A 12,190-nucleotide genomic window follows, 5' to 3' on the forward strand; every position below is an offset into this window, starting at 1 on the left:
CTTCTCTTTTATAGTAGCTAACTCAGCTTCTATATCATTTAGAATAGATCGTCTGTGCCGTTTCTTTCTTCTAGTATTATATTTCACCTCTGCATTTAAAGTCAAATTTACTATCACCGAGACCTTTTTTGCAAACATGACGTCTAAAAACTTCCCATCGACATTAACGTGATTGATTAGGATGACATGTACAGTATATATTCAACTAGGATCGGCCCGCCCTACGGGCGGGATTTGATATTTTGTCAATATATTTTAAATGTGTTTTTAAATTTACGTGATTGTGTTTATCTCTGACTCAGACCAATTTTTCATATGATATTTGTAACTGTGTCATTGTTTATTTGTTTTGCAAAGATTGTGAGATATCACATTGTTTTTATGTATAATGGTGGTTTTTATGTATAATGGTGGTGTGGATTTATTGTAGCAATCCAAACTTTAAAACTATTAATTTTAATGCCTAAGTTGTAATCAGGAGTTGGTATTTGTTAAAATTCAAATTTTGATATTTTAACAGTACTCCCTAACCATGCACTAACATCTTTAGTTTAAATTATGAAAATAAATTTTATAATTTACTTGTAATAATAACATGTGTCATACTGATTTTGCTTAATTGTAAAAAAACTCTCATTTAATTGTAATATTAACATGAATAATACCTTTCAAAGATTCATCAATAACATATAATCATTTCTCATATACTTTTATGATTTGTCAAATAACATTGAAAATTGTTATTTTAATTCCATGACTTGATGTCTAGATACAACTCTAACAACTGTTAACTCTAATTTTGTTTAGTTTCTATCTAAAATTATGTAATTGGCTGGTCAACCCGAACTCTTTTTTACATAACATTATATTATAAGTTATATTGTATTGTAAATAGCATTGTATACGAACATTTGGCTGCTCTGTAGATATGTGTTATTCCATCTTTGAATGTTGTTGTGTAAAATAATTTTTGTATTTGTTGAATGTGATGAGCCTCCAGATTGCATGTAGCAAGACATTTTTTATGGCGTTATACATATATGAAAATATGAGCTAATCATTAGTGTGTGTATTGTGTATATTGATATTATTGTAGTTTTAACTTCTGTTACGGCATTTGCTAGTGTAATATAGCCACAAGAAACTGAATTTAAAAAAATTACAAATGATTCCACACTCTATTTTATTTTATTTATTAAATCGATAAAACCAAAAATCATTAAATTCTGATGACAACAAAATAATATTAAATGATAAATGTTTAAAATGCTTACGTATCAACGTGAGATATGATTTAAATAGAGATAAAAAAATATATTGTTATAGATAGATTGTTTGTGTTTCTATTAACAATTAGCTAGATGTTGAATTAAATATAAATATTCATTCTTTTATAAATACAATGCATTTAAAATTATTGACTTTTGTATATGAAATTGTCATGTTTTTAGGTGTCGTAAATATTTTTTTCAGTTTAATTGGTATGCGAATGCATATTTAGCTTTTGTGGTCCAATACTCATATTTTTGATTAATGAACTTTAGTTATCGGGGCTACTAATGGATTTTAATTTGTATTGTTACATAAAATGAATGGTTAATTGAACCGAAAAGAATTTGACCCCAAAAAAAAAAATTGAACCGAAAGGAAAAAAAATACCTTGACTTTTTTACTCTAGCCAACAAAACCTAATCTTCTTCTTCCTTTCACTACCCCATTCCATCTTCTTCGTTTCACCACCTCACCTTCTTCTTTCCCCACCTGATCCCATCTTCTTCTTCACCCCCTATAGATCATCCTCATAGTAACCAATAGATCCTCCTTCTATCTAAGCTCCTCTTCTTCTTCATTTTCATGGTTACTCTGTTTCAGAAGATTTTTTTCACTGAAGGCATTCACTTTGTTTCAGAAACTTCTAGAAGCATCAATGGCGGAGTCCATCTGTTTATACCTGAAGGTACTCTTTTTCTACCACTCTCATCTAATCTTTCGTGATTTAAGCTTCTGTGTTTCTCTGCATGTTAGTTGTATCATCGGAAACAACCTTCAAAATCTTCTCTTTTTTTCTTCATAAGATTTAAAGTTATGGTTTTTAAAGCACTAAGGGTTTACTCATATTCTCAGGTTTTAATGTTTGATGTAAACAGGACGCTGCAGCGATTGTAATAAAACAACCAAAGAGATCACATCTGTTCGTAAGGATGATAGTTTTGGTGTTTGCAATGGTATGTGGTCTCTACATTTGCTCTGTCTGCTTAAAACAGTTTAGTGTCGAAACCTTACAACTTGTTCCAACTCGCATCACTACTCGGATTCATTACCAAAGCCACATACTTTCAATAGGTAAGTAACTTTTCTTGTCTCTTTGATCTGTTTTTTTCTTTGTTTGTTTATTCACTTACAACTTTGAAACAGATCTGAATGTGGGCACAATCCGGTGAGGTTCTTTGCGATACTACGATGCAGAGATTAGGAAATGGTTGGTTCAAAACGTTGTTGAATAGTCATGTCACTTAAGAGCAAAGTGGCGGTGGAGAGATATCTCAACCATTTGTTACCCAGTGTTTGAAAATACGAAGACAACGAATCAGTTAAGTGGAGAAGCTCCACTACTTGTGTAGGCAGAAACTGCCGCCGTCGAGATGAAACGACTCAAGAAACCCTCGAAGAGAAGAGTCTAAGGAGAGCCCAAACAGAGAACAGATCGAAGCCCATCTAACTGAAGTTTTAATGAAACGATGTGTTTTAGATGCAGGGACACGTGTCAGTTCCTCATCACTCGAATTTGTGACATGGATGCTGATGTGTCAGCAGGAGAGATCCAACCTTCTTTTATATATATAGATATATCGACGTAACTTTATTGCTTTCCAATTTATTATCTTTCCTTGCATTTTTCTTTTAAAACCTTATTTTCTATACAAGAAAAAAGAATATACAGTGAAAGTAAAAGAATTAGGAAAAGACGTTGTTTACTGATTAAAAGCAAAACGCCGGATTACACGATTTCTTCCGGTTTAAGTATAAATAAAAATCTTTTTAAATTAAGAAAATTAATCTAAATATTACGGAATCTTCTTAAGTCTAAGAGAAAAATCAATATTCTAATATATAAAATTATCTTTTAAGAAAAAGAATATATTATATTTTATTTAAATATTAAAATGAAAATAAGAAAATAATAATATCACAATATTATCATATTACTATATTTTAGCAAAAAGTAGTTACCCATCTTTTATTTAATTCAGTAAAAACAGAAAAATAAAATAACCTTTTTAACTTAAAACAAAGTAAAAATGATTAAAATTAATGTTTTAATTATGAATATCATGTAAATAAAATAAATTATGTACATATTATTAATTTTATCATAAAAATTATATATAAATATATTAATATATTTAGTTATTCGGTTTCTTTGATTTATTATGTTTAATCGGTATATATCGAACCATAAATATACTGACGTTTCTTAAAACTAATATCCATAGATTTGTTTGGTACAATCAAATCCAAACCAATTGATCATTTGAAGAATATAATGATCCCTGGATTTTTACTCCTCGCTCGAAGTCAGCACAACCAAAAATTCAGGATCGATTTTTAGACCAACATTTATCGGTGGAGGATTTCATCAATCCGAATGATCATTCTTGGAATATAAATTTGCTTAATGCATATATTCATCCAGACGATATCAAGATAATCAGAGGCTTGGCGATTAGCCGAACTCAAAGGTCCAACACATACGGCTGGATTTTTACAGAATCTAGAAAGTATTCGGTTAAATTAGGCTTTCAGACCAAAACTTTATATCCTAACAAAGGTTCAAGGATAATAACGTTCGGACCAAATATAAAACCTCTCTTGGCCTTTTCTTGGAAACTAAAATGCTCCCTAAAACTGGGCATTTTGTTTGGCAAGTTTTATCTGGATCTCTGCCATTGTTCAAAAATTTGAAGGCACGTGGTATAAATTGTGATCTTCAGTGTAGTATTTGTGGAGCTGAAGAAGAATATGTGAATCATATTCTTTTTGAATGCCCATCTATCCTATAGGTTTGAGCTTTATCAAAGATCTCTTCTCTCTCTGGAGTTTTCCAACATCATCAGTTTTCACTAATTTGAACTATCTTTTTTGGAGGCTCCCGAAAATTGTTGAGTCAGATTATTTATTTTGGACTATGTGGTATATATGAAAAATAGAAACGATAAAATCTGTAAGAATAAGGATGGCAATCTCCAGGATATCCTCCGCATAGCAGAGATTGAGGAAAAACTTTGAATGAGGTGCAATTACTAATAAAGAAACCTCTCGGTTATTTTTTGCAATCTTTGGAATCAACTATAGTTTGTTATGTAGACGGAGCTTGGAAGAAACACGATATTTTCAGTGGTCAAGGATGGTATTGTAGACGGACATATTCAAAAGATATTATGGGGACGATGAATCTCCGACGTAGTCTATTTCTTTTACATGTAGAATGTGAAGCGCTGATTTGAGTAATGAAGTATATGAAGATCCTGCAATTTTCAGATATGGTTTTTGCAACATATTGTTCTAAACTAATGAAGATGGTGTCGTCAACTGAAGAATGACCAGTATTCACTACAGATATGGAGGAATTTCGACAAAAATAAAACTTTCTTTCATATCTTCACGATCAGACATATTCAAAAAAATAAAATATAATAATAGACAAATTTGCACGTGGTACGAGGAATTTTTTTTCAGTTATGTTATATGTCTATTCAGTATCTCTGGTTTGGCTTCTGGACCGGTAGAACGTCATTAGAATAGTTGTCAAAAAAAAAAAGAAATCATTTGAAGAGATTAAAAACAAAAACAACTCAACACCGATGTTAGGCCCAATGGTGAATCATAATGGGCCTAGACAGGCTAAATCCATCGGCGCGTCACCTTAACGCAGTCGAAGGAAGCATGGAGGAGGTGATATATAGCACAATCACACGTGGCGTGAAGGAAGAGAAACTCAGAATCGAGAGCTGTGGGTGGAAGCAGTGTTGACGCTTCCACAGGAATCTCGCAGCCAGAGCCCCCACCCCACTCCCTTCCTCTTATCTCTCGCTCCTTCTCCTCTACAAACCCTAAACTTCAATCCCTAAAGGTAAAACTCTCTGTTACGTCATCGTACAATTAGCGATCTCTGTGTTCTTTCGACGGAGGTTCCTGTTCGATTATGCGTTTTTAGTAACTGTGCCTTTCCTGTTTCAATTGGGTCTGGAAAGATTCGGATTTGGTTCATGAAAGTTTGAAACTTTTGTTGAATTGTTCATAATTTGATTTTGAGGGAATTAAGGATCGAATTAGGGTTATATTCATGATTGATTCACTGTCGTGTTGCTTTAGTTTTGGGTGAAAGCACGTTCCTTTGCTTTGTTATCTTATTATTTGGTTATGTTGTTACAACCTTCTTTTATATGATTTTTTTTTTCTAATCGTATGAGCAGTGATTTTGAGAATATGGCCAAAGCTACAAGGACAAGACGTAGGATCCATTCACGACGGATCAAAGCAAGACCGTACAAAAAAACTAAGGCTTCTAATCGACGTGTGGCAGAAAGTAACGTGGTGGACTGTTCAAAGTGTCTAGAGAAGAAGGACTATGAGAATGTTATATGTTCAGTTTGCATGGAGTGTCCACACAACGCTGTTCTTCTCCTCTGCTCCTCTCACGACAAGGGGTGTCGTCCTTACATGTGCGGCACCAGTTTCCGTTACTCCAACTGCTTAGACCAGTACAAGAAAGCGTCAGCTAAACTGAAAGCAACGTCTCGTCAACCGAGCAATAAGTCTGAGCTTGGGAATAATCTCACGTGCCCGCTTTGTAGAGGCCAGGTGAAAGGCTGGACGATAGTGCAGCCTGCGCGTGAGTTTCTGAATCTCAAGAAGAGGATCTGTATGCAGGAGAACTGTGTATTCGCTGGGAGCTTCAGAGAGCTGAGGAGACACATGAAGACGGACCACCCTTGTGCAAAGCCGCGTGAAGTTGATCCCGTCGTGGAGCAGAACTGGAGGAGGCTTGAGATTGAGCAGGACCGGGATGATGTTATCAGCACGATTAGGTCGATGATACCTGGTGCAACGGTGTTGGGGGATTACGTGATAGAAAGAAACAACAACCCCCACGGTTCGGGTTTAGACGAGGGTCGTGAGCATCATGCTGGATTTGGTAGGTATATTGGGAGTGTTGTCATTATGATGCAGGGTCTTGGGGCGTTGAGGAGTCAGACAAGAAGCTCTGATTCAGAGTCTAATGACTTGACAACCCACCGTGGAACAAGTGATCAGATGACTGTCTCTGGGGAAGAAGAGGAAGATACGAATAGTAACTCTTTGGCAAGTCGGATGGAGCGACAAGGACGGGTTCTACTAGGACGCTCAGGCAGGAGACGCAGAGATAGAGAAGCTAACCAGAGCAACAGGTCCTCCTAGATGAGACAGGTTACAACAGAACCCTTTTTGTCTGATTCAGGGTTTCTGGTAAGCTGTATGGAATGGTTTATGTACAAACGTAGTCAAAAACGAACACAAAAATGCTTTAGACCTTGTGACAACTCTTGTCTGCCTTCACTATTGGTGAAATTGCTGACTCAGATTTGTTTTTATTTACTCTCTTGATGGGCAAGGAAGCATTGTGTCTTACTCCTTTTTTTTACCGTTCTCTTATTTATAACTTCTTCCGGTAAAAATTTATATAAACATCATTGTGAGTAAACATGAATCATGATGATGAGTGATTCTCAGTGACCCTGAATCATAAGCACTGTTAACTTTTTTTTTTTTTAATATTTACCATTGTCACTCGTTTTCGTTTATAACTTCCGTGCGTTGATATAAGTATTAAGGTGAGACCACCAAAATTCTTCGACAAACATTCATGATTGATTTCTTTTAACATGATCTCTCGATTCTCTCCTACTCACTAATATCCTTGTGATTGTGAATACATTGACAAAAAAAAATGAGGGATTTGGATTTGGAACTGAGAAAAGGTGGTACCATAAAAAAGTTGGAAATGGGAAATATTTAAAATAAATATTCTGTGGAATAAAAGTGGTTCTATATATATGTATAGGATAATTCTCTGAATATCTATTTTTAAGTTTTTGTTATCATTACCAAAAGAGTCGACAAATATATTCTATTTGACCAAAACAGATTTTATTAAAGAAGCAAAGATCCTTATATCCCTTATTTTATAGATATATAAATAAAAAAAAAAAATAAAATATAAAAATAAAAATAATTTATATTTTTGAATTATATGTTTTTGAATTTGAATTTTTATTTTTAATTCATTTTTAGGTTTTTCTCAATTTTCTTTTGAAATTCAAAATGCTTTTTGAAACTATTTTTAAAAAAAATATTTTAAAATATTTTTAATTTTTTTAATTTTTTTAATTTTTTTAATTTTTTTAATTTTAAACTTCAACTCTTAACTCTAAATTGTAAGTTTAATTTAGTTAATCATATGGGTATAAACATATATTTTCTTTTTAATAAAATCTATTTTTCTCTTTAAAAACTATTTTGTGAAAATAAATTGAAAAATGCTATCCTAAGAAATATTCTCATGTATATATGGTATTATTTAATTCTATTTACCAAAGGATCAGCAGTAAAATAATCTTCAATTCTACTCTATTTTTTACTTTAAAATAAAATTTGGAGTAAAAATATTTCAATGATATTTTATTTTTTACTTTATAATAGAGTGAAAACAAATTTATTCTATAAATAGAGTAATTAATTTATTATTGTTTATCACTCTATTTTTATTTTAAAATAGAGTATCGATGGAGTAGAATTCAACTTTATAAAAATTACTCTATTTTAAAGCAATTAAAGTATAATGAAAATAGAGTGAACCGTTAAAATAATAAAAATCAAACATTTTTAACATCAAAATATATTATAGTTTCAAATTTTAAAATTACTGAATCATTTTTATCGGTCATCAAATTTACAGATTTAAATATTCAAAATGACCACACATTTATGAAATTATATATTTTTATGAAATAAAGTTTATTTACCTATTCTTCCAATAATAAATTTAAAACTCAATCATATTCAAACAATTTTAAACTTCCATGTCATTTTATCTTTATACAAAAGTTTTTACAAAAAAAACTCCTGGTATTAACCGAAAATATATGTTTTGATTCATCATCTACTTTTACGTAACGTTTCCTTCTTAATAAAGTTAAAATGATCAATAAAATGTGAAGTTTACCTTTTGGATTTCATCCGTCAATTTAATTGTTTGCAGTTAAAATAATAAAAATTAAACATTTTTAACATCAAAATAAATTATAGTTTCAAATTTTAAAATTACTGAATCATTTTTATTGGTCATCAAATTTACATATTTAAATATTCAAAATGACCACAATTTATGAAATTATATATTTTTATGAAATAAAGTTTCTTTACCTATTATTCAAATAGTAATTTTAAAAATCAATCAGATGATGTATAAACAACTATATGAAATACATAAGGTAATAGAAAACATTAATATTTTATTAAATATAGAGTATTTGAAAATTTTATAAAGATTTAAACATGAATACTAAAAGATTAACAGAAACTTTAATATGTTTACATATAAAATAAATATTCAAATAGAAATTAATTTGAAACAAAAAAATTATAAACTTTCAAAACAAAAAATAATATAATATAAACACAAAAACTTAATTTATTTTATACTATAATGTTTAAGATATATTTAACATTAAAATGATATAAATTTTATAGACAAATAAACTGCGAGTAGCGCGAAAAAAATCTCTAGTTTATAATAACTCCATTATCGCAAAATATCATTTATCAATATCATATACCAAAACTATGTTTTCTTTTTATAAAGAAACTATATTTTTCCATGGTGCCACCAACTCTGCAACAATTCACTTTATCTTTTTTCATTGGAACTGTGTTCCTTAATAATTTCGATTTGATTTTATAGGAAACTAGCTATTTTCCGTACTTTATTTTAAAGTATTTTAAATACATTGTTAGAATAAATTTGCTAAGAATATTATATATACATATATATATATATATATATATATATGATTTTGAAAGTCTATACTATTAAAAGAACATCATTTTAAAAATCTATTATAAAAATTGTTGCACCCATATATAACTCTTTATTTTTTTATTCTACTATTAACTACTTTAACTATACACTAATTTCAGTGTTTTAAATAAATTCTATTATTACTTCTCATCCTATATGATACAATTCTCTACATTTTTTTATTTCTCATCCAACATTATGGGTGTTATATAATAATGTTATAGACCATATTTTATGCTCAATAATGGATCTATAATATTTAGATACCAATTATTAAAATAAGAGCATATATCATACAAAATATTATACCATATCATCTTACAATATATAATTCTAAATATTTACAAATCAAATTTGATAAAAACACTTTAGCAAATAATTTGTTAAAACCCTTATATTTTACGTTAAATTACATTTTATTAAAATAACTATCATAAAAGTTGTTATTTAAGATAAGTTTAAAAACTATCAATTCCCCTACAAATGTTGTTATTTAAGATAACTATCATAAACGTTGTTATTTTTAAATCTTGTTATTTAAGATAACTCGCCAATTGAACAAAAGTAATTTTTACAAAATGCTCACAAAATATAATAAGTGAGAGTAGGTATGGGCATACGGGTCTTTGGATCAGATAAGTTATTTTTAGGTCTGGGTTCTTGGAGTCCTAAATATTGGAACTCAACTAGATATCTGAAAATTTTAGGTTTTAGTTCGGGTTGATTCTTTTCATGTATATGTTGGTTCTGTAATTCAAATAATTATGAATATAGACGTGATTTTTGGGTATGTAGAGGATCTGAGTCGGTCGGGTATTTAGGACCCAAAATACTTGAATTACCTGAAAACCCGAGAAACTATTCGAAACCCAAAAATACCAAAAAAATCCAAATAAATACCCAGAAATGTTCAAATACCCGAAAAGACCCACATTTTTACCTGAAATCTCATCTGAGGAACAAAAAAACATCCAAAGTTGAATCCAAACACACAACGTATACTTTAAAAAATTTAAATTTTACCTGAAACCCATGACCTGAAAAAATATATTTTAATACCCAAATATACTTAACATACACAAAAAATTTAGGGTATTTAGGGTATTCGATCGGGTCTCGGATAGGATGTGGATTTGAACAAAGTCTACAGGTCCAAAAAGTATCCAACATGTACTTTGTCCTGGATCCGAATCAACCTTTATTTTTGGGTCAGTTTTTGGATCCAAACAAATTTACAAAATAAAAGAGAATTGCATAAGATTATACGTACAAAATCTCAAAAGTCTAATTCAAAAATTATATATATATTTTAAACAAATTATCTGCTTGGATATAATAAAATATTGTAAAATAATAATGTACAAAAATCTCAAAATTTAATATTGTAACATAGTAAAATTATCTGCTCACATTCATCTTCGGCCAAGTCAAACAGTCTTTGCTTAAACAGTTTAAGACATATGCTCCAAACAGCTTATCTAGTATTATGCACATATCAATTATCTTCTTTTTGATCCAAAATCATCTCTCATGGTTATATTAGCTTCTTTCAACCCTAATACATCCCTTCATAAGTCATAAATCTTGGTTTGTCTTAATAGTTATTCCCAACCTTTTGTCAACTGCTTTGAACGTTCCAATAGACTATTCGAATGGGCCATGGCTTTGCGGTATAATTCGCTTTGACACGTCTTTCATTCCTTGTCATCCTGACTTCTGTTGAGGTTTACTTAAGGTCTCCCAAACCATATAAATCTAGGGTTTTTTGCAAAATTGACTCAAAACTCAAATTCAAACACAAAAGTAACCTCTTTTTTTTTTATCTTTCTTTTGCCCTATTCACCCCACATGTTCACAGTATTTACGAAAATGCCATTAATTTTTTTATTTTTATGTTTTTCGAAAATGGCCATTTTACTCTCTCAACCTCATCATCTTCAAGTATTTACAAGATTGTCATCGCCTTTAATACCCCAACTACCATGAACAACCAATTTGAAGCTGTTAATGCACCTGAAATCGATTTACTGTCTCTCTCTCAATTGTTATGAACTGAAAACAACATCTCTTTCATTTTGTCTCCATATTCATCTAAAAAACTCAAGCTTTTGATTTTTAATTTTTTTTGGTTGATAGAGACATTCAAGCTTACTATTCTTGGTGGGTTACTCTCGTTTAAGGTTCTGGATGTTTGGAGAAGACTTCTGTGTGGTAAGGAAGTCATCTCACTAATTTAACGTATGAAATTGGAAAAATTTCCAGATCTTTCCGCTTAGAAGACTTACCTGTAAGTCGTCTGGCTGTAGAAGACTTACGGTTAAGTCTTCTGGACAAAGAGACGACTTACTTGTAAGTCGTCCATCTTTTTTTGTTTAGAAAAAAACCCGAGAATATCCTAGACGACTTACTAGTAAGTCGTCTAGGATAAACGGGTTACTTTTGCATTTGACCGAATTGTGTCAGATATTTGACTTTTCCCAGACGACTTACTAGTAAGTCGTCTCTGGGGAAACCAAAAAAATCAATATTTTATTAAAGCTAGACGACTTACTGGTAAGTCGTCTCAGGTTAGTTTTGCAATTGGAAAAACAACTTAAATATTTATTTTCTCCCAGACGACTTACTTGAAGGTCGTCCAGTTAGAAGACTTACTTGAAGGTCGTCCAGGATAAGTAAAGTCGTCCAGATTTTATTCTGAGATTCTGGTCAAACCTTGCTTATCTCAGACGACTTCCGTGTAAGTCGTCTATCTGGACGACTTCCGTTTAAGTCGTCTGGAAAAAATAAAAATTTCAGTTTTATTTTCGAATTTTAAACTAACATGAGACGACTTACAAGTAAGTCATCTCGTTTTAATAAAATATTGTGTTTTTTGTTTTCCCAGGGACGACTTACTAGTAAGTCGTCTAAGAAAAGTCAAATTTTCTGACACAATTCGGTCAAATGCAAAAGTAACCCGTTTATCCGAGACGGGTGTTTTTTTTTAACAAACAAAACTGGACGACTTACTTGTAAGTCGTCTAGCTTAAAGTCAATTGCCAAAATGACCTCTTCGGACGACTTACTTGTAAG

At 30.9% G+C, this 12,190-nt stretch overlaps 1 protein-coding gene across 1 annotated transcript; it reads left to right on the forward strand.

The window, feature by feature from the left end:
* Window positions 1-4,972: 4,972 nt before the first annotated feature.
* On the forward strand, window positions 4,973-6,669 carry LOC108843711 (uncharacterized). The gene is made up of 2 exons (XM_018616972.2): window positions 4,973-5,131; window positions 5,475-6,669. The coding sequence occupies exon 2, from the start codon at window positions 5,488-5,490 to the stop codon at window positions 6,457-6,459; it is 972 nt and encodes a 323-aa protein (XP_018472474.2). The 5' UTR covers window positions 4,973-5,131; window positions 5,475-5,487; the 3' UTR covers window positions 6,460-6,669.
* Window positions 6,670-12,190: the final 5,521 nt, after the last annotated feature.

Source organism: Raphanus sativus, chromosome 2, assembly GCF_000801105.2.
Source record: "Raphanus sativus cultivar WK10039 chromosome 2, ASM80110v3, whole genome shotgun sequence".
Classification (NCBI taxonomy): Eukaryota; Viridiplantae; Streptophyta; class Magnoliopsida; order Brassicales; family Brassicaceae; genus Raphanus; species Raphanus sativus.

What these genes read in the sequence shown, in the direction of transcription:
- LOC108843711 (XM_018616972.2), top strand. Translation starts at nt 5,488, where the DNA reads ATGGCCAAAGCTACAAGGACAAGACGTAGGATCCATTCACGACGGATC.